Source organism: Rhinopithecus roxellana, chromosome 5 (genome assembly GCF_007565055.1).
Source record: "Rhinopithecus roxellana isolate Shanxi Qingling chromosome 5, ASM756505v1, whole genome shotgun sequence".
In the NCBI taxonomy this organism is placed as follows: domain Eukaryota; kingdom Metazoa; phylum Chordata; class Mammalia; order Primates; family Cercopithecidae; genus Rhinopithecus; species Rhinopithecus roxellana.
This window is the reverse complement of record NC_044553.1, coordinates 173626689-173648364: the sequence shown is the minus strand read 5'-3', so window position 1 is coordinate 173648364 and position 21676 is coordinate 173626689. Positions and strand designations below refer to the sequence as shown.

General features: G+C 51.2%; 1 protein-coding gene across 1 annotated transcript in view; it reads right to left on the bottom strand.

Annotated features, from left to right (window-relative positions):
- The window catches only part of IGDCC4 (immunoglobulin superfamily DCC subclass member 4), a 42613-nt gene that overhangs the window by 4964 nt on the left and 15973 nt on the right, over positions 1-21676 (bottom strand). The window contains exons 4-17 of the mRNA XM_010355522.2: positions 16530-16666; positions 14655-14795; positions 10067-10222; positions 8969-9382; positions 8299-8463; positions 7614-7751; positions 6565-6735; positions 5352-5588; positions 5099-5200; positions 3352-3535; positions 2487-2614; positions 2014-2184; positions 1653-1790; positions 72-177 (exon numbers count right to left, since the gene is read on the bottom strand). Of these exons, the coding sequence (XP_010353824.2) occupies positions 72-177; positions 1653-1790; positions 2014-2184; positions 2487-2614; positions 3352-3535; positions 5099-5200; positions 5352-5588; positions 6565-6735; positions 7614-7751; positions 8299-8463; positions 8969-9382; positions 10067-10222; positions 14655-14795; positions 16530-16666 (2388 nt within the window). The remainder of the gene's footprint in view (positions 1-71; positions 178-1652; positions 1791-2013; positions 2185-2486; positions 2615-3351; positions 3536-5098; positions 5201-5351; positions 5589-6564; positions 6736-7613; positions 7752-8298; positions 8464-8968; positions 9383-10066; positions 10223-14654; positions 14796-16529; positions 16667-21676) is intronic.

The window sequence follows — 21676 nt, the reverse complement described above, 5'->3', positions numbered from 1 at the left end:
CCTGATGGCCTGTTCTGCAGCCCTTCCTGGCAGTTTCCCTTTCCTGAAGTCAGACTGGCTCCCCTGCTCACCTGTGGGGGCTGCGGCGCAGGCCAGCACACATGCAGGCCAGGAGGCAGAGGAGGCCCAGGCAGACACCCACGATGATGCCCGTGACTGAGTGCATGTCCAGCGAGTCTGGTGGGGGAGAGAGAGGCACAGAGCAGGTCAGGACAGAAGAAGGGCACAGGGCATGGATCAGGACTATCCATGGCTTTCTCAGGAGACACCAGCCGGACCCTCACCCTTCAGATGCTCACAATCTTCTGATACAAGGACAGGAGGTCCCTGTGGCCTCACAGAAACTACTACTACCACTCCCTGTGACTGTCCTCCCCAGAACACACCCAGAAGTTATGGTCTCTCCTCCTCAAACTGGCCTTTGGTGAAACACGTGTTGCCTATCCCCAGGGCTGTTGCATGGGTGTGCAACATGTGCAGGTGTGCAGACCCCATGCTTGGGTGGGCCCCATGCTTGAGTTAATGCTCTGCTGTCACCACCTTACAATTCTAATTTTTTTTTTTTTTTTTTTTTTTTGAGATAGGGTCTTGCTCTGTCACCCAGGCCAGACTGCAGTGGCATGAACACGGCTCGCTGTAGCCTCAACTTCCTGGGCACAAGTGATCCTCCCACCTCAGCCTCCCAAGCAGCTGTGACCACAGGCATAAGCTACCACACCCAGATAATTTTTAAATTTTTTGTGGAGACGGGGTCTCACCATGTTGTCCAGGCCGGTCTTCAACTCCTGGCCTCAAGTGATCCTCCCACCTCAGCCTTCCAAAGTGCATGAGCACTTTGGATTACAATCACGAGCCACCATGCCTGACTTCTAATTTTTAAAATAAGGGATAGCACTTTTTCATTTTGCACTGGGCCCTGGAAATTATGTAGCCAGTCCTGCTGTCCACTTCCACCCCGTAAAGCTCATCGCCTCACCAAGTTAATCCTCCAATAAAGCAATTTCCCAAAGAAACTGGTCTTTAAAGCCAGTCCCAGCTGGGTGCAGTGGCTCATGCCTGTAATCCCAGCACTTTGGGAGGCCAAGGTGGGTGGATCACTTGAGGTAAGGAGTTTGAGATGAGCCTGGCCAATGTGGTGAAAGCCCATCTCTACTAAAAATACAAAAATTGGCCAGGCATGGTGGCTCACGCCTGTAATCCCAGCACTTTAGGGGGCCAAGGTGGGTGGATCATGAGGTCAGGAGTTTGAGACCAGCCTGGTCAACATGGTGAAACCCCGTCTCTACTAAAAATACAAAAATGAGCCAGGCATGGTGGTATGTGCCTATAATCCCAGCTATTTGGGAGGCTGAGGCAGAAGAATCACTTGCACCTGGGAGGCAGAGGTTGCAGGGAGCCGAGATCACGCCATTGCACTCTAGCCTGGGCAACAAGAGTGAAACTCCGTCTTAAAAAAAATAAAAAAGCCAGTTGCCTGTGAACCTGACATCTGAACCAAGTCATCACTGAACCACACCTATTTCCCCTTTACATTTGCTCTGCTCAGGAGGACAGCTGTGCAAAATAATGAAATTATAGTTGTGTCCACAGCCAGGGGGTTGGAAGTCAACTCCAGGGGCCTCTGGGAACCCTGGGCTGCCCTGCAGTCATACCTGACAGCTTCTCCTGGAGCGTGATCACATCCTGCAGGCGGGAGAATGGCCCAGGCCCCACCTCTGTGCGCGCCCCCATCTTGAAGAAGTACCGAGTGTCACTCTCCAGGCCATGGACCTCAGCACTGAAGATGTTTCCTGGGGGTGAGGGAGGCAGGGAGAGCAGGGATGGTGGGACGGAGTGGGTGGATGCAGAGGTGGGCAGGGAGGTGGGACTGGGAAAGTCTGCTCTCTGTGTAGGCAGCAGCTTCTACTGCTTCTCCCAGAAGCACCTGGAACAAACCCCAGCACTGTTCTCACTGCTGGAAGCGGGAGAGGCTGGGAAGCTCTTAGGCAGATGCCCTGGAGCAGGAGCCCTCACCCTCCGTGGTGAGCAAGGTCCACTGGTGCTCAGGCTGCGTGTGGTTGTTGCTGTACAGGATCAGATACTCCACGATCTCCCCGTTGGGCTCTGTGGGGGGGCACCAGTGCAGCCGAACCGTGGACGGTGTCAGGGGGCTGAGTCGCAGGTCGGATGGGGGTGTTGAGGGCCCTGGGGTGCAGGAGAAGAGATGGGGAGAGACATCAGAGCTGGGGACAGAGAGCTTGAGGACATGACCTCCCTTCTTCCTTCTTCATGGAACAAGCCACAAAGCAAAGATGAGGTCTGGTTTCTAGTGGAATTCTAGAAAACAGTGTGTGTGGGTGGAGGGACTTAACATTCCTCCCCTCCCAGAAACCCTTCTGCCCTCAGCTCTGCCCAACCTTGGGGTTCTGAGGGATGTTTCTTGCTGCTGGGGCAAGAAGGAGTTGGGTAAAAGATGGGTTGGTGGCAAGGGGCTGGGAGCCACTCACGGTCAGGCAGGGTGGAGCGCTCCACCACAGAGCCGAAAGGCCCATCCACGTCCACGCCGTGAGACTGCACCGCAAACTCGTATTTGGTGAATGGCTTTAAGCCGCCAATGAGGATGTCTTCTCCAGAACTGCTAAGGCAAGAAACATGACTAGTGCTCTCAGGCACACTCTCCCAGCAGGGCAGACCCCTCCAAATCTACTCCCCTGCTGTCAGTCCCAGCCCCAGGCTCTACCATGGGAAGGGAAGCTGCTCCCTGACCTGGAGGCCACTGCCACCACCCAGGGACCTACAGAGAGGTCTGGATGTATGCTGCTCCAAGTCCAACCTCGAAACCAGGCCCCCTCCTTCAGGAAACCTTCCTGGATTAATCCAAGTTATTCTCCACCTGTGGAATCATCTCTGATGCATCTTTTCTTTGGCTTAATTTTGCCTTCATGGCAATTGTATATATCAGTTGCTTTTTATGCGACTTTCCTCCGCCAAACCTCAGGCTCCTCAGGCTCTGTCTCCCCATCTGACAGGGTGGAGGGAGCAGCTCTGAGACAGGGGCAGGGCTCTCTTCACCATCAGATTGGGAGCCCTCTGAGGCTGGAGAAACAGGTCTGTCCTGTGTCACATTCTCCAGAGTTTGAGAACAAGGCTGTGTTGTGAGGGGATGGGATTGGATGGCCTCCTCGCTACCATCTGGTCAGCAGGCAAGGACGTGGACCCTGTGCAGCTCCTCTGTGTGGCCTCAGTGTAACGGGTGAGCCATGACATGTTCCTGAATCCCAGGGGCCCGTCCCTGATCACTACCTGCTGCCTTCCCACCACCACCCCCACCTGCTCTTCCTTCTTTACATTAGTAAAGGCAGTAGTCCCCACCTGGTGTAATAGGTGACCAGGGAGGCATTCCTGAGCCCCCAGGGGCTGAAGCGCACAGTGTAGTTGACAATCTTGACTGTGGTGAAGTCTGGCTTTTTCCACCGAAGCCAGATGGATGTGGAGCTGTTTGATTCTGCATGGACGTGGGCTGGGGGCAGGGGTGGTCCCCTCTGGATGGGCATGTCTGAAAGGTGAAAACTAGAGCGTGAGGAAGGGAGGGAGGATACTCATCCTTAAATATGTATAGTGGTTTACAGTTCCAAAGGCTGTTTCTTTGACCCTCTCCTTTGATCCTGTGAGTTGAGTAGCATCATTCCTACTTCACATATAAGGCAACTGAGGCTTCCAAGAATTTGATTTTTGACTGTGGAACACTAGTCTGTAAGAACGTAATAAAGAGAGAGGCAGCAAACCACAGCAATGAATAACCATGGAACCAGACTCTGGAACCAGGCTGCCTTGGTTCAAATTCCAGCTCTGACACTTACTAGCTGTGTGACCTTGGAGAAATTACTTACCCTCTCTGGGTCTCCATTCACTATTCTAATGATAGCACCTACCTCATGGGGTTGTTATGAGGATTTAATATTTTAAAAATAGATAGGAAATGTCTGAAATATAATAAACACTATATTTATAAGTGTTTATTATAGAAACATAAAATAAACCCCATGAGAGCAGGAACCTTATTTGTGTTGTCCACCACTAAATTCCCAAAGCAGAGCTGGCACTTAGTAGACACTTAGTGAAATATCTGCTGAATGAAGAAATGAACAAACTGGAATTAGAACTCAGCTGGGTGTGGTGGCTCATACCTGTAATCCCAGCAGGCTGGGAGGCTAAGGTGGGTGGATCACCTGAGGTCGGGAGTTCGAGACTAGCCTGGCCAACAGGTGAAACCCCGTCTCTACTAAAAATACAAAAATTAGCCGGGTGTGGTGGCGCACACCTGTAATCCCAGCTGCTCAGGAGGCTGAGGCACAAGAATTGCTTGAACCAAGAGGTAGAGGTTGCAGTGAACTGAGATCATGCCATTGCACTCCAGCCTGGGCAACAGAATGAGACTCCTCTGTCTCAAAAAAAAAAAAAAAAAAAAAAAAGCCAAAAACCCAGGCTTCACGGCTTCTGGTTGGTTACTCCCTCTGCTAAACCATGTGCCATGTGGCTGGGAAGTTAGGGGTGAGGGAGTGTCATGATGGGTAACTGAGGTGTTCAATACAGGGCCACAAGGCAGTGTAGTGCAGTGGAAAGAGTTTTGCCTGGAAACCAGGAGTCCCGGTTCTAGTCGAGGCTCTGTGCGACCTTGGACAAGTTCCTTTTCCTCTCTGAGCCTCAGTTTCCCGTTAGGTCACATAGGGATACTCACTCTTCTTAGACTTGAGAGATAGTCTGATAGTGTGATGTACACAAATGTGTTTTAAAAAAACTTGTTTTAAGGTCAAACTTGGGGTCAGTAGTTACTGATCAACCATAGGGTTTCCCTCTGTTCGAACTTTGGACATCAGCACTATTCATGGCTAATGAAAATAAGGTGGCAGGCCTAAGACAGTGAACAGACGAGCTTCTCTCCATGACAGAGGCTCTCTGGAGCTAGAAGAGGACCCCTAATCCTAGGAGAATGGGTTTGAGCATGAGCTGAGGCTACTAAAGTGCCTGTTCACTAGGCTGGCCCAAAGGAAAAGAAGAGGAAGCGGCTAGTAGAGCCCTCACCTGAGCCCTCCCTGCCTTCTTCCCCCATGGCCCTCACCTGGTGCGGGCGCCTTCTCCGTCTTGCCCTTCCACACTGCTGCATAGCCGTCCTCATGTTTGTTGAATGCCACGAGCTTCACCTCATACAGCCGGCCAGGGACTGGGGAAGGTTACAGGGCTTAATAGCTAGGGGGACATCTGGGGTCACTCTCCCATCCACAGAAAGCATCCCGTCTCTAACTCCTTCACACAGCTTGCCCGGTCCCCCTTGAAGCTACATCCCTCTCTCCCGCTCCCCCAGCCCTCCTCACCTAGCTGGGTCAGCTCGTACTGCTTCACTTTCTTCTTGAGCCAGACAGGCCCCACATCCCAAGCCTGGTCTCCAAGGCCCCCTGGCGGGCGATCGCCATTGGCCTCCTCCTCAGCCCCCACCTCCCGCCAATATAGTTTGTAGCCAGAGATCTGGGTGGGGTGAGGGGGTGGCTGCCATGACACGACCAGGGACTCCATCCTTGCCTGCACCTTCAACTCTGCAGGGGCAAAAGGGACTGGGGGCAGAGGAGCAGGATGGGAAAATGAAGGAACAGAATGGGGAATGAGGAGAAGGAGGCCAGGGATAGGAGACAGGGAAGAGGCATGAGGAAGAGGCAGTAAGATGGCATTCAGTGAGAGCCTTGCCAGCATTCTCCCAACACATCACCACTCAGCCACCACTCTTAGTGCCAGGCCTGGGCTTGGTCCAGAGGTGAACTCACTATTCTGCAAGCACAGAGTACAGGAAATGCAGGGGTGTCTGCTGGGCATTTGCAAAGGAGTCAGCAAGGAGCACCTCTGGGGCAGGCTGATAGCACCTGGCACAGAATCGGCCTCTGTGAAGTCTTCTGAAGGATCAAATGTTGGGGGCAGTAGGAGTGGTGGTTGCTGAGGCCAGGAAGGAGGGATGCCACCATTACAGTAGGGACACCCACTTGAGAGTGAGGAGCTTACAATGTGTCAAACACACTGTGTATATGCACTTTGTATATGTATTATAACTTTATTCTTACAGCCCTCTAAAATAGTGAAAATATACTACAACCTTCACTTTACAGATAAGAAAACTGAAGCTCAGAGAGTTACGTAATTTACCCAGTATCGCACAGAGAGCACGTAGCCCGGTTTGGTCAGCATTTAATCACTCTTCTATTGGGCCTTTCAACAAAACCATCATCATCATCCTCGAAGCAGCTACAGTTCAATGAGTTTAACTAAGCACTTTACTTACAATACATTATTCAACCTCATGCCACTCCTGGGCAGTAAATGAAGCCTCAGAATGGTTTGTCCAAGGTCACATGGCAAATCAAAGGGACACCAGATCCCAGCCCTTCACCTCTGCACCTGGGCCTCGCTCACCCATCAAGCAGAGGGAGCCATGGAAGGTCTCTGATGGAGGGTGGGGCGGGGGGTGGGGCACTGGGTCCCAAGGACACACGCACACCCACACAGTCACACACACACTCTCCTGTCTCTCTAACCCCATACCGTGGCTCTGGTTGTGCATACTGGGCGTCCTGTGCTGCATCCACTGGGAGGGGGCCCCGAAGCCGGCTGCTGTACCAGCCGAAATCCGTACTCGATACACCTTGTTTGGCTGAAGCAAGTTCAGCGTAAGCTGTGTCTCATTTCCTTGCACTTCAGTAGAGAAAATCTGATCTGCAGGGACAGAAAAGGTGGGCTGTTGGGTAGCCACCTGAGGATCAGGATCCTAAATTCTCCTACACGGCTCTTCCACCTCACATCCTGGTTCCTCCGTGCCCATGGGAGCCTGAGGCATTCTCAGCACTGACCCCTCAGTGCCTGGGCAGACTCTATGGCTCCAGGGTGGACGCTTGAGCCTCCACCTCTGGCTGATGGAGGCCATCAGCCTGGGCTCAGCTGCAGAGAGAATGATGGCAGGCTTTCCCCACTTCCCCAGGAGCTGTCAATGACCATCCCCCGCCAACACATACACGGGATGCAGACACAAGGGGCTGACCATGAAGGCCAGCAAGCACTGCCTGGCTTCCAGAGCCCTGAGGGCCACCATGGCCACTTCCTCACCCTTCCCTCCTTCCTCACCTTTCCCTCCTTCCTCACCCTTCCCTTGGTCCCTCAGCCACCTTCCTTCTCCTTTTATCCTTTTATTTTTTTCTGAGACAGAGCTTTGCTCTGTCACCCAGATGGGAGTACAATGGCATGATCACAGTTCCCTGCAGCCTTGACATCCTGGGGTCAAGTGATCCTCCCATCTCAGCCCCCCATTTCCCAGATAAGGAAACTGAGGCAGGGACTCAGTAGGATTACATACTGCAGCTGTAGAGGGGTTGGGGTGAGAGCCCAGGCCTCCCTCTGCCTTAAGCTAGGCCCCTCTATCTTCCCTTTTCATTCCTGCCCAGACCCCTGTTTTTCAGGTTCACCCTTCCCCAACCCCTCCCTACTCTGTCTGCTTCCTTTCCTCCGACTCCACTACCCTGCTCAGGTCTCCAGCAACCCTGACCACTCTTCACATTGATCATTCCCAGACCTGCCTGCAGCCCACCCGCCCCACTCACCTTCCTTTCCCAAACTGTATTCTATCTTGTACTTCACCACCTGCCCATTGCTCAGGCTGGGGGGCAGGGGCAGCCACGCCACCCTGATGTCCGAGGGGTTGGGGCTGGACAGGGAGAGCTGGGGTGCTGCACTGGGGACTGAGACAGAAGAACATCAGCGTGAGCTCTGCTCCACCGACGTGGAAGGTGAGGCTCAGGAGCGGTCAGAGACTTGCCTGGGTCACACAGCAAGTCAGAAGTAGGCCAGGACCAGGATCTGAGGGAGGAAAGGGAGCTTCTCAGGGGAGCCCCAGGCTGAAGGATGAGGGGACATCTTTCCCACCCTGAAGCTGGAAAAAGTCTTGGAGCACAATCTTCCACATCTAATGGGTTAATGTCACTGACCCCTACCCTAGCTGGATGGCACACAGGTGTCAGGGAGAACTGCATGACACAGGGAATCATCACAAGACCTGGGCTCAAGTCCCAGCTGAACTACTGACCTGGGCAAATCATTCTCATTTTCTGGGTCTCAGTTTCCCCAACTGTAAACTGAGGAGGAGAACCCCTGTCCACTCTCTTATAGGGTACAAAAGATGATAGGAGCAGGTAAAAATGCCTTTACATTAGTAAAGAGAGGGCGAGCTCCCCTCCCCAGGGAATTCTTTTTATCCCAAGCTGCCCATTGCAGGTTCAGAGGCCCTACCGTCATCCAGTGTGTGCACCAGTGCTGGGGTGGAGGTGCGGCTGGCCCCCAGCTGGGAGTAGGCCACCACGTAGAACTCATAATCTGTGTTGGGTTCCAGGTCCCGAACCTGTAGCTCCGTGGTGTCGTTGTTCACTGCAAACTGGTATTCCACATTATCCATGCCTGGTGACACAGGGGACAAAGGGACTGTCATAGTGCCACTCCAGTGCTGGCTAGCTGGAGTTTGTCTAGGAATCCTTCATATTGTCCTGGTGTCTATTTATAGCTAAATCATCCCAGATAATCTGAGCAGGAGTGTATAAACTCCCTCGGCTTCCTGTCTCACTGTATTAATTCCTCCACTGGTTAGGGAGTGCTTCCTGGAAATGACCCACCTCTCCAGTTAGTTTACTGGGGTGGGAGGTGGCTCCAGGAACGTCCTCTCCCTCCTCCCTCAACAAATATGACTGAGGGAAGCAGTGGCCCTTCTAGCGCCAACTGCCTAATCCATACCTACCATACCTATGCGGGTCTCTAATATGGACTCCTACCCCAGTCCATCCTCGCTGCAGAGGTACCCATCAGCAACCCTTCAGTCATCCGACCTGAAACCCTCCCCGCTGCGCCCCGCCGGGGCCTGCGCTGGTGCATCCCGCCCCCTGGTGCATCCCGCCCCTGGCCGACGTACCCCGTGCCTTCTGGTAGTGGAGAGAGAAGCCGATGATCTGCTCGCTGTGCAGCTCGGGCCGCTCCCAGGCCACCAGCACAGCGGAGCTGCTCAGTGGCGTAGCAGTGACCCTCGTGGGGGCGCTGGGCAGCCCCTCACGCACCACCACCGCCAGCGACGCGGCAGCACACGCCATTCCCGCGATGTTCTCAGCCACGCACTGGTAGTAGCCCGCGTCCTGCAGGCCGATCTGTGTGATGACCAGGCTGCCACCGCCGCCCTGGACCTTGACGCGCCCGTTGGGCCGCAGCGGCGCCCCGTTGTGCAGCCAGCGCAGCGCTGGCTGCGGCTCCCCCGACGCGCGGCACACGAAGCGCGCTGTGCTCGCCCGCGTCCGCGACAGCGCCTCGGGCGCCTGAGTGATGGCAGGAGCCGCTGGGGGCGCGAGGGGCGACGCTGAGCGCGGGGGTCCCGCCACTAAGGTCTCTGCCCCTCCCCCCAGGACCCCAACCCTGCGCCCCACCGCCCTCCCCCGCTGCCCTTCCAATCACTCTAACCTCTCCCTGATTCACCCTTTCCAAACTACTTCCGCTCAGCGCAGACTTACCCCTTCTTCTCCCCACTTACCCCAGCCCCACAACGACCATTCTCTTTCTCTTCCAAAACTGTCCCCAGGCCGCCTCAGCCTCCCCTAAATATCGCTCCTCCGGGATTTAACCCCACCTCTAATTTACCTATCTCCTTCCTCCCTGACCTCCGATGTCTCCCACACCTATCAGATCTGTTCTGCCCCCCAGTTTTCTTAGTACCACCCAGATCACTCCACTATCCCCCCAACAACCCCAGTCCCACCTCCCCGCTAATCACCCGCGCCAGGCCCTAATCACCCCTCTCCCTCCATCCCAGCACTCCATCCCAGCACTCCGCCCCGCACTCTGTCCTCCAGTTACCTAGTCCCCATCCCTCGCCCCACCTCCGCCTTACTAAGGACTCCTCCCCTGAGTTCGTTCTCCAGGAGCGCGCCTGAGTCTCCCCAGCACACCCACCTGTCCACCTCCTCCTGCGCTGTTCACCCCAGCCCCAGACAACCCTCTCCCTCCGCCCTTCCGGCCGCCTCACCCAGCACGCGGAGCTCTGCGGCGGCAGTGGCGAAGTCGCGCGTGCGGGGCTTGTTGGCGCGGCAGACGTAGACGCCGGAGTGCCCGGGCTGCGCGCTGGCAATTAGTAGGTTAGTGCGGCCCAGGACGATGACATCTGTGGAAATGGGCTTCCCGTCTGGGGAAGGAGAGGGAGACGCGCTGGAGGGGACGCTAGGGACTGCCCTTCCATTCACTCTCCGGACCTCAGGAACACTCTGCACCCGGGTAAAGTGAACACAACCGTCCCTGGTCCGAATCTCATTTCCTCCTCTTGCCGGGACTCTCTTGAGCCCTTCTGTCTCCATCTGTAAGGGGGAACTAGCCCTTAACTGGCAGGGTTTCCATGAGGGTTGAAAGAATGTGAGAACCCCTGGCACAGTACAGGCATATATTAATAATAGGTGCTCATACACTCGTCAGTTTTCATTACTAAATTCATTTCTCTCAAGAAGGACATGCTCCTTCCCTGGGGTCCCAGCCCAGTACTATGATGAAGCTAGGGCTGGTAAGGTCGTACCAAGACAACGATTTGAATGTGCACAGATTTTTATCTCAATGTGAAATGAAAACCATTTAAAAAGCCCTTGCCTTGGCCGGGCGCGGTGGCTCAAGCCTGTAATCCCAGCACTTTGGGAGGCCGAGACGGGCGGATCATGAGGTCAGGAGATCGAGACCATCCTGGCTAATACGGTGAAACCCCGTCTCTACTAAAAAATACAAAAAACTAGCCGGGCGATGAGGCGGGCGCCTGTAGTCCCAGCTACTCGGGAGGCTGAGACAGGAGAATGGCGTGAACCCGGGAGGCGGAGCTTGCAGTGAGCTGAGATCCGGCCACTGCACTCCAGCCTGGGTGGCAGAGCAAGACTCCGTCTCAAAAAAAAAAAAAAAAAAAAAAAAAAAAAAAAAAAAAAGCCCTTGCCTTGTAGACATGAACAGAAAATCTAGAGAAGCAATGCAAATAGCCAAGAAACACAAACATATTCAACTTCATGTCATCAAAGAAAGGCACTTCATGTCATCAAAGAAAGGCACTGGGCATGGTGGCTCACGTCTGTACTCTCACCACTTTGGGAGACTGAGGTGGGAGGATCACTTGAGACCAGGAGTTCAAGATCAGCCTGGGCAACATAGTGAGACTCCGTCTCTATGAAAAAAAAAAAAAAAAAAGATACTAAAACACAGATGTTAATTTTCACCCATCAACTTGAGAACATTTTTTAAAATAGTAAATTGCAATGCTGGAGAAAGGGCTGTAAAGGAACTTCACCTAGGCCTTGAAGCCAAGGATTCCATTTATGCGTACCTGTCCTAGGAAGATGATCAGAATTACAGGCAAATATTTGTGAACAGAGCAGATCACTGCAGTGTTAACTGTAACAGTGGACAACTGGAAAGGACTTAAAAAATCCAACAGCAGGAACTGGTGAATTATATTATAGCTATATTCAAAGTATGGAATATTAGATAGTCATTACAATTATTTTGAAAATGTTTTAAAGATGGAGAAATGCTTATGATATACTGTTGGATGAAAATAGGACTTGGAACTATAAATGCAGCACATGTTCTCAATTTCAGGGAGAAAACTGTACATATGCATAGAAAAAAACTGAAAGAAGGTATACTGGTACATAAACAATTTTTATCTCTGAGTGGTGGAGTGTTTTCTGCATCTATTTTTTTTCCTAGTTTTCTATGGTGAACATTTACAACATTTGCAGTCAGAAAACAAAACAGCCGGGCGCGGTGGCTCACACCTGTAATCCCAGCACTTTGGGAGGCCGAGGCAGGTGGATCACTTGAGATCAGGAGTTTGAAACCAGCCTGGTTGGCCGGGCGCGGTGGCTCAAGCCTGTAATCCCAGCACTTTGGGAGGCCGAGACGGGCGGATCACGAGGTCAGGAGATCGAGACCATCCTGGCTAACATGGTGAAACCCCGTCTCTACTAAAAAAATACAAAAAACTAGCCGGGCGAGGTGGCGGGCGCCTGTAGTCCCAGCTACTTGGGAGGCTGAGGCAGGAGAATGGCGTAAACCCGGGAGGCGGAGCTTGCAGTGAGCTGAGATCCGGCCACTGCACTCCAGCCCGGGCGACAGAGCGAGACTCCGTCTCAAAAAAAAAAAAGAAACCAGCCTGGCTAATATGGCAAAATCCCATCTCTACTAAAAACACAAATGTGTTTTTAGCCGAATGTGGTGGTGTATGCCTGTAATCCCAGCTACTCGGGACTCTGAGGCAGGAGAATCACTTGAACCCAGGAGGCGGAGGTTGCAGTAAGCCAAGATCATGCCACTGCACTCCAGCCTGGGAAACAGAGCAAAACTCCATCAAAAAAGAAAGAAAGAAAGAAAAGAAAAGAAAAGAAAAGAAAAGAAAAGAGAAAGAAAACGAAATAGCCCGGGTGTTTCACGCCTGGATCACGAGGTCGGATCACGAGGTCAGGAGATCGAGACCATCCTGGCTAACACGGTGAAGCCCAGTCTCTGCTAAAAATACAAAAAATTAGCCAGGTGTGGTGGCAGGCTCCTATAGTCCCAGCTACTTGGGAAGCTGAGGCAGGAGAATCGCTTGAACGGGGAGGCAGAGGTTGCAGTGAGCTGAGGTTGCGCCACTGCACTCCAGCCTGGACAACAGAGCGAGACTCCATCTCAAAAAGCAAAACAAAACAAAACAAAATCAAAAACAAAAACCCATGCTTCCTCCCTGACTTAGTGGAGCAAGTTCCTGGAAAGAAAGCAGTGCTTGGGGTAGGAGTGAAGCTCCTTTCCAGCCCTTCTCTTCCTAGGTGTCAGGATCCTCTGGGACAGCAATTCTCAAATCCGTATAGTGCACACAAATCACAGATGAGCAGGGGACCATGTTAAGATGTAGAGGCCTGAGGCAGGGCCCCAGATTTTGCATTTCTAACTAGTCCTAGGTAGTAGAGCTGAAGAGCACACTTTCAGGTGCAGAACCGGGCGCAGTGACTCACACCTGTAATCCCATCACTTAGGGAGGCCAAAATGGGCGGGTCGCTTGAGCCCAGGAGTTTGAGACCAGCCTGCGCAACATCTAGAAACCCTGTCTCTCCAAAAAGAAAAAAAAAAAAAAAGCATAGTGGCACATGCCTGTAGTCCCAGCTACTCAGGAGGCTGAGGTAGATCACCTGAACCAGCAAAAGGTGGAGGCGACAGTGAACTATGATTGTACCATTGCACTCCAGCCTGGGTGACAGGCAAAGAAAAAAAAAAAAGATTCCTGGATCACGACTCTGGGGTGAAGAGAAAGGAGTCTGCAGTTTTAACAAGTCCCCTGGGTGACCCTGATGCATAATCAGGAATTAAGAAATATTGACATTAGAACTTCTAGGTGATACCACAAGTTTGTCCCAGTAGTACGAGGGTCCTGCTGGCCCCCTAAGTAGGCAAGTGTCACAGGTCCAACGAGGCAGTGCAGGCCAGACAGTTGCAAAAATCCCAGCACTGTTCTATTTTATCAGCTCAGTAGTGAGTACATATTAATAATTGTTCAATTTATTTTCTTTAAACTGTATATATTCATGATATACAATTTTGAGTATGAGATATAAACTTATTTTTTTTTAGAAAAGTATATAGAGTAATAGAATGAGTTGGGGAACGGGGTAAAGAGGACTGAATTTAAAACTTCTGCCATCAATTTGGGACAAGTCACTTTTTAACAACAAATGGAAACAAAAATAACCCTTGCTTTCTTTCTATAGGACTGTAGGAAGTAACATACCAGAAAGAGAACAGACTCAAAAGCTTGGGTCCCGGCTCTTCCACCTGCCTCTCTGAGCCTCAGTTTCCTCATCTGCCCACTGGGAATAATAGTTCTGGCCTCTACTCTCTCCAAAGGGCTCTTGGAGGCTGCCAGGAAAACAGGTGTGAAAGTGCTCAGGAGACTGCATAGTGACATTTGGCCCAGCACTGGCATTACCCTGATGGCATCTCCAGTCACTCAGTGGCACTTCTCAGTTGTAGCCTGATACTGTCAGACCTCTCTTCATAGATGTGTGTTTCCTCTTCCTCACTAGACGATGAGTTCAGAGGGCAGGGTCCCTGCCTCTCTGTATTTTGTTCACTGTGCCCAGCATGATGCCAGTCACACAAAGGCAGCAGTATGCTGGGGTGGTCCCACAGCTGGCCTTATAGTTACACAGACCAGCAGAGGGGTCTGGTTCCACCTGACTCACTGGCTGTGTGGCACCTTCCCAGTTCTCAAGTACTCACTTGTAACACTGTTGTGAGGAACAGAAATACGTAATTACAGTGGAGAACGTAGCTTAGCACCTGGCCTCAGGAGGGCTGCAATAACTGTTCTGTAAGTGGCAGACTGGAAGTGCATTTGTAAAGCACATGCTACACAGAGTGACGAATAAGTCTGTCCAGTTCCCCTCGAAGCTCCGACCTTGTCCACCACACCCAGCCCTGGGAGAGGAGTTCCTGCCACACCAGAAGGTTGGTGACCCCTGGGTCGTCACCCATACATCCCCCTGACTTAGAGGCATGTGAGATGCCACATCCCTCCCTTCCCATGCCCTCCTTCTCCCACCCCCTCCACTCACCTTGTCGGACCCAGGACACAAAAGGGGTGGGGTCAGCTGAGGCCACACATTCCATCACCACACTCTGGCCAGACACCACCGTGGTGTTCTCTGGGGCTGCCACAATGACCACGTCCTGCCCCCTGGTGGACGCCAGGGACCCTGGCAAGAAGACAGACAGAAGGCAGCCTTACCACTAGGGATTTGCCATTCAATACTTCACCTGAGTCGCACAGTAACCTGGTGAGGTGGTACTGGGAGCAGCAGCAATGATTCCATCTGTCAGATGGGGGATGTAGCAATAAAAGTCAGCAGGGCTAGGACTGGACCTCTGAGCTGTTTCTTTTAGAGTCAGAAGAATTGCCTGGGCTTCAACTCAGCACCAGAGAAATGATTAGACAGACCCACATCTACCTCCATTCTTCCCTCCCAAATGCAACCCACCATCTAGGCAGAGAACTGTCAGGGTCATGGGCAAAGCACCAGACTTGGAGTCAACAGTTAATAGTTTCTAGTTCCAGCACTGCCATTAACGCACTGGGTGACCTTAGGCAAATCCCTTCTCCAAAGGGCCTTGGATTCCCCAGTGGAAAAGGCAGACAGTGGAATTGAGTTTCTGCCTGCGCGGCAGCTCCCTAAACCCTGATTTCCTGCCAAGTTCTCTGTGTGACCCTGGCCCCCTGGGTGGAGTGGTGAATATCTGGATTTTCCAGCAGGTGGAGGCAGAGACCCTCAGAACAGAACGGAGAAGACACCAGACTGGGAACAGCCCACCAGCACCAGCTAAGCCCAGAAGGAATAGGATGGGGACAGGGTGGGGGTGTGGAGAGTGGGTGGGAGGTGGGAGCTGGGAGGCATGCATGGCAAAGGGCAGCAGGGGAGGGGCCCCTGGGGGAGGCTTGAAGTGAGATCTGTTGAGCACCTGCCAGGTGCCAGGCACTTTCCATTCTTTTTCATTTTTTATTTTTTGAGACGGAGTCTCGCTCTGTAGCCCAGGCTGGAGTGCAGTGGCTTGATCTTGGCTCACTGCAAGCTCCGCCTCCCGGGTTCACGCCATTCTCCTGCCTCAGCCTCCCAAGTAGCTGGGACTACAGGTGCCCGCCACCACGCCCGGCTAATTTTTTTATATTTTTAGTAGAGACAGGGTTTCACCGTGTTAGCCAGGATGGTCTCGATCTCCTGGCCTTGTGATCCGCCCATCTCGGCCTCCCAAAGTGCTGGGATTACAGGCGTGAGCCACCATGCCCAGCCTGCACTTTCCATTCTTATCTCAAGGACTCTTCGAGCCTCTCTGAGCTGGACATTTGATAAGGAGCCCAGGGTCACACAGATGGTGAGCAGAGAAACCAGGATTCAACCCAGGTCTTTCCAACCCTAAAGCCTGTGCCCTTCCTACTCCATCACACTGGGGCAAGAGCTTTTCAAAGAAACGAGTAAAGGACAAGAGCACTAGGCCACAGGGAGCCAGATTCGCAAGGCACAGAAAGCAGAGAGGGACGAATCCCCCAGTGCCTGAACCCCTCAGTGACTCTAGAAGGGGAGGAGAGAAAGGAGCAGGGACCAGGGCTTCCAGGTGCTGACACGGCCTCAGATGCCTTGCCTCCCCACCTCTGTCCCCAGCCTTCGACACTCCATCCAACCCGAGGGCACAGAGGCTTTGCATGAAGAGAGGAGTCCTGCCCTGGGAGTCTGGGGTCTTGTGTTCCATCCCAGTTCTTTCTTCCCTGGTTTGCTGGGTGGCAGTACCCTCTCTGGACTTCATCGCCTCACCTGTCAATGGGACTAACATTTATCACCTACTTGAAGGCAAGGCCTGGACCTCTTCAGGTCCCTCCCAGCTCTGAGATGGCTGGCTTCAGAAACCCCCAGGTTTCCCCACCCAGCCAGCCCCCTTACCTCTGTGGGCCACACTGAGTAGGGCCTCCTGGCTGAAGCGCTGGCTAGCCAAGTTGGTGGCCACACAGCGGTAGGGGCCTGCATCACTCTCCTGAACATCTAGGATATGAAGGACGCCGTTGGGAAGCGTGATGAGCCTTGGGAAGAGAGGAGCGGGCAACTGTGAGGTGGGCAGGGGGGCCACAGGGAGGGTGGCTCATGGTAAGATAAACACAAATTAAAACTCTGAGATACCAGGCCAGGTGCAGTGGCTCACGCCTGTAATCCCAGCACTTTGGGAGGCTGAGGCGGGCGGATTACCTGAGGTCGGGAGTTCGAGACCAGCCTGACCAACATGGAGAAACCCCGTCTCTACTAAAAATACAAAAGTAGCCAGGCGTGGTGGCGCATGCCTGTAATCCTAGCTACTCGGGAGGCTGAGGCAGGAGAATCGCTTGAACCTGGGAGGTGGGGGTTGCGGTGAGCCAAGATTGCGCCATTGCACTCCAGTCTGGGCAACAAGAGCGAAACTCTGTCTCAAAAAATACTCTAAGACACCATTTTCACCTATTAGATTGGTGAAAATCAGAAGGCTTAATAACACTCCATGTGGATGAGGGAATGGGGGATGGCACTCCTGCCTCGACGGTGGATGAGGGAATGGGGGACGGCACTCCTGCCTCAACAGTGGCCCTGCCCATACACCATCTGTCCAGGGCAAGTTGGTGATATCTCAACATCAAAACTTCTAGGGCTCTATCCCACAGATACTCTCAGACGTGTGCACAAGAGCACATGTTAAACGAGATTCACTCCAGCACCGTCTGTGATAGCAAAAGACTGGAAACAACCCAAGTGTCCATCCGCAGGGTGGGAACTGGCTAAATTGGTTTGGGTACATTCGCACAATGGAATGCTAGGCAGCTGCTAAAAAGGAGGCAGCTCTGTGTCTGCTGACAGAGGGCCATCTCCAAATGTGTTCTGGTACAAAACAGTATGTGTGGGGACATGTAGGCTTCTATGCTTGTGTATACATTGAATGTTCCTGGTAATGGTGGTTGTCTCTGGAGAGGGGACCTGGGATCCAGGGGACTGAGGGTGGAAGGGATTGACTTTTTATTATATATCCTTCTATACAGTTTGAATTTTTTTACCCCTTTCCCGTATTACCTTCTCCCTCCCTTGATAAAATATTCTTTATTCACACTATCTCATGTGACCCTCAAAACAAGCCCAAGACATAGAGGGTCACGACCTCCATTTTACCAGTGAAAAATAGGCTTGGAGGGAAGAGGGTATTTTCCTGAGGTCTCATAGGTTGAGCAGCGTGAAAGCTCGAACCCAAGTCTTCTGGTGCCAAATGTCATATTCATCCTACCTGCGTGTCTCGGCAGTCATTGGATGGCTGAGAATGCCCTTGGAGAGGACGTGGTCTCCAAGCAGACCCAGCCAACACGTATGTTACTTAGACGGGGCATGATGGATGAGGGTGTTCCCTGCCCTCTCGGCTAGAGAAATAGAAAGGTCAGAGACCTTGCTTGAGAAACGATGTAATCTGGGATAGGGAGGTCTCCATGGGGGTTGGGATGTTGGGGACCAGAGTGGGCTCTGAACTAAGGAGGGGGTGAATGGGTCCCTCAGAATCCTCCAACTGGGATCCCTACAGGGTCAGCTCCAGGTTGAGAGTCCTAGTTTATCAACAGAGCAAACGGTACTGGCCTCTGGGATGTAGGCTGGGCCAAGGTCAGAGAGGGAAGAGGGCAGTTGTGCGCTTGGTGGAGATCCCTTAGCTCCTGGGGAAGTGGGGTCTAAAAAAATCTAAGCATGGGACAGGAGAAGTAGCTCAAAGGCTGGGGAGGAAGAATGTTCTAAATAGGGGCCCTACAAACATGCCGTGGTCCAAAGACTTAGAGGACTTAGAAAAAAAAAAAAAACCAGCCAGGCGCGGTGGCTCACGCCTGTAATCCCAGCACTTTGGGAGGCCGAGACGGGTGGATCACGAGGTCAGGAGATCGAGACCACCCTGGCTAACACGGTGAAACTCTGTCTCTACTAAAAATACAAAAAAATACAAAAAACTAGCCGGGCGAGGTGGCGGGCACCTGTAGTCCCAGCTACTCGGGAGGCTGAGGCAGGAGAATGGTGTAAACCCGGGAGGCGGAGCTTGCAGTGAGCTGAGATCCGGCCACTGCACTCCAGCCCAGGGGACAGAGCGAGACTCCGTCTCAAAAAAAAAAGAAAAAAAAAAACCATAAATATGCCCTGCTCTTTCCTGCATGGCACAGGTAAACCCACCTCTGTCCCCAGCCTCTTACCCTCAGTTCCAACAGCTGTCTACATAAGTGCTGGGGCAGAGCGAGAGAAAGGGAGAGAGAGGCAAGTGTGGCTGGAGGAAAATCCTGGGCCAGCACCCAGTCTGCTGCCAGAGAAGAACTGACAGGAAAGGACGAATTGGGGAAGGACAAGAAGGACCCACCTAGAAAACAGGCCCCACCCCCATCCAGCTAATGTGCTCTTCCTCCAGGATTTTTCTTTCTCCTCTTTTCCCCTCGGTCTAGCGAGCTGACTACGCTGCTGGGAACTGCCTACATTTCCTAACCCCAGTGTTTCTAGGTCTTTCCAGGGAAAAGTGTGCTTCAAGTACTCAAGAGCTAGTCTCTCCTTTGGAAAAATAACATTCCCTTAATTATGTGTGTTGAGTGAATGAATGAATGAACAAATGAATGAATGAATGAATTCCTTTCCCCAGATATGGTGCTATTGCTGCAGGTGATAGAGGCAAGGGGGAACCACTTTTAGTGTTCATCTAAAATCTTTTCTGGCCGGGCTTTTTGGGAGACAGAGGCAGGAGGATTACTTGAGGCCAGGAGTTGGAGACCAACCTGAACAACATGGTGAAACCCAGTGTCTACGAAAAAATACAAAAATTAGCCAAGGCATGGTGGAGCACACCTGTAGTTCCAGCTATTCAGGAGGCTGAAGTGGGAAGATTGCTTGAGCCAGGGCGGTAGAGGCTGCAGTGAACCACCGCACTCCAACCTGGGTGGCAGAGTGAGTCCCTGACTCAAAAAAATCTTTTGCTTTGCTAAAATGTGTTTTTAGAAGCTCTGTCCTTGGAAAGATGTTCAAGATATATTAGTTAGTAGGGGGAAAAAGTAAAAAAACAGTGTTTATGAAGAAATTCTACTTTTAGAAAATAGAGAAAAGTTATGTTAGGATATACATAGAAAAAGTCAAAGGTGGCAAAGCTTGTGTGGTTTATGGGGGTTTTCTGTAGGAGTGGGATCGGGGGATTCTTATTTATTGTGCCTGTTAAGAGGGTTTTTTTTTTTTTTTTTTTGCGATTAATATGTATCCATTAGGAAATATAAATTTTTAAAATGTAAATTGCTAATAGTCTGTGCCCTTGTACACTTTGTTTATAACTTGGGCTCTAACACAGAAGCACTGTGACATGGTGGAGAGAACTGGTTTCAATGTATGTGATTTTAGCAAGTGACATTCCATATCTGGGCCACAGTTTTCCCATTTGAAAAATGAGTTAAATAATTCCTGTCCTGCCTGCTTCACAACTCTGACCCTCTTAATGTGTCTTGAGCTCACATTAGATAATGGAAATAAACATATTTATGAATTGCAAGCTCTAAACACATGTTTACAATGGTGTAACCCATATACATATTTCAAAAGACTGCAAGGAAACTCTCAAATTGGTGAAAGCTGTGTTCAGTCAGGAGGTGACTTTTTTCCCCTTTCTGTAAAGTTGGTATACTTTACCATTTTAAAAGAAATTCAAATTTCATATAAAATAAAAGCTACTTATAGAATGAAAAACAATCTCAAATCAAAAGGAAGGGATTATTCTTTTTCCAACCTCAAACCTGAGTCTGCTGCCCCTACCCACAAAAGGCCACTTGGGTCCCAAGGATTAAAGAACACGGAAGAAATGACACAGCTGCTCTGAATTTCCCAAGGGCCAAGGAGCCCCCATCCTAAGCCCTTGAGATCCACCCAGGGCAAGGGGATACTGGCTGGGAGTCACATGAGATTGACAGAAATGGCAACCACTGGGAGAGGGTAGAGTAAGAGCCCATGTTATTTAAGTCCCTTCGTTACATGTTTCTTATGAGTGAATGGCGATAACAAAATTATTTCAAGTGGATCCAGATACATGGCTTTTTATCCTAGAAGTTATATTATTTATTTTTATAGCTATCTTCTATTTATGGCAAGTGTTGCTGGTTTTCCATTTTATTGCAGTGAGATAATGTTCCCTTTTAAAATGTGTTCAAGTTACAAAAGAGCGAGTTGATGTAAAGAAAATTATTAAGTGATTGTGTAAATGGTATAAGTATGGTCACAATTATGAAGGTGGTTTGTGAATGCCTGGGATTTGGGAAACATTGCTCTCATTGATTACTGGTTCCCATGGAAGAAAAATTATCCCCTAGATTATCCCCTATTATTAGAAAATAGTATAAGTCCCAGGGATTTGCCTTGGGCTCTAGTCTTTACCATCAGTTCCAAACGAAGCACATACACCCTGACGCAGTGTGTTTATTAACTGCACATGTGCACACACTACACCAAGGCATATGGTCTCCTTCAAACCACTGGGCTGAGTTTATGAATAGCATATTTGTGCATGCACTATATCTGGGCATGTGTAAAAATACATACCTTGGGCATAATCAAGTTGCTGTTTTAGACATTTCTTTATTCCCCCTACACAATGTGCCGGGACATGCGAGCCCAGCTTATTTATAGATGAGGATCACTTTTCAGAGGACTCGGGGGCAAACACTCCCAGAGTCCAGAAACTGGCAGCTCTGGCCTCCTGGGTTAGGTTTGTGGCTTCACGGGATGACGCCTGAGCTAGATGTTGGGGATGGTGGGGGAGTCTGAAACCCACTGGTTTGCTGAGAAGCTTTGGAGAAGTAACTTATCTGCTCCCAGCCACAGTTGGACTACAGATTTCTAAACCCACCTTTAATTTTTTTAAAAAATTATAGTCGTAATGTGATACAAACTTCTTCAGACCTCACAGGTTCTGCACCCAACCACCAAATGACACCTACCAGAAGCCTGTGTATCCTCCACACAGGGTGCTGGAATCTGACACTCTTGAGTACTAAGCTGTGTGACCTGGGGCAAGTTATTTCTGTCTC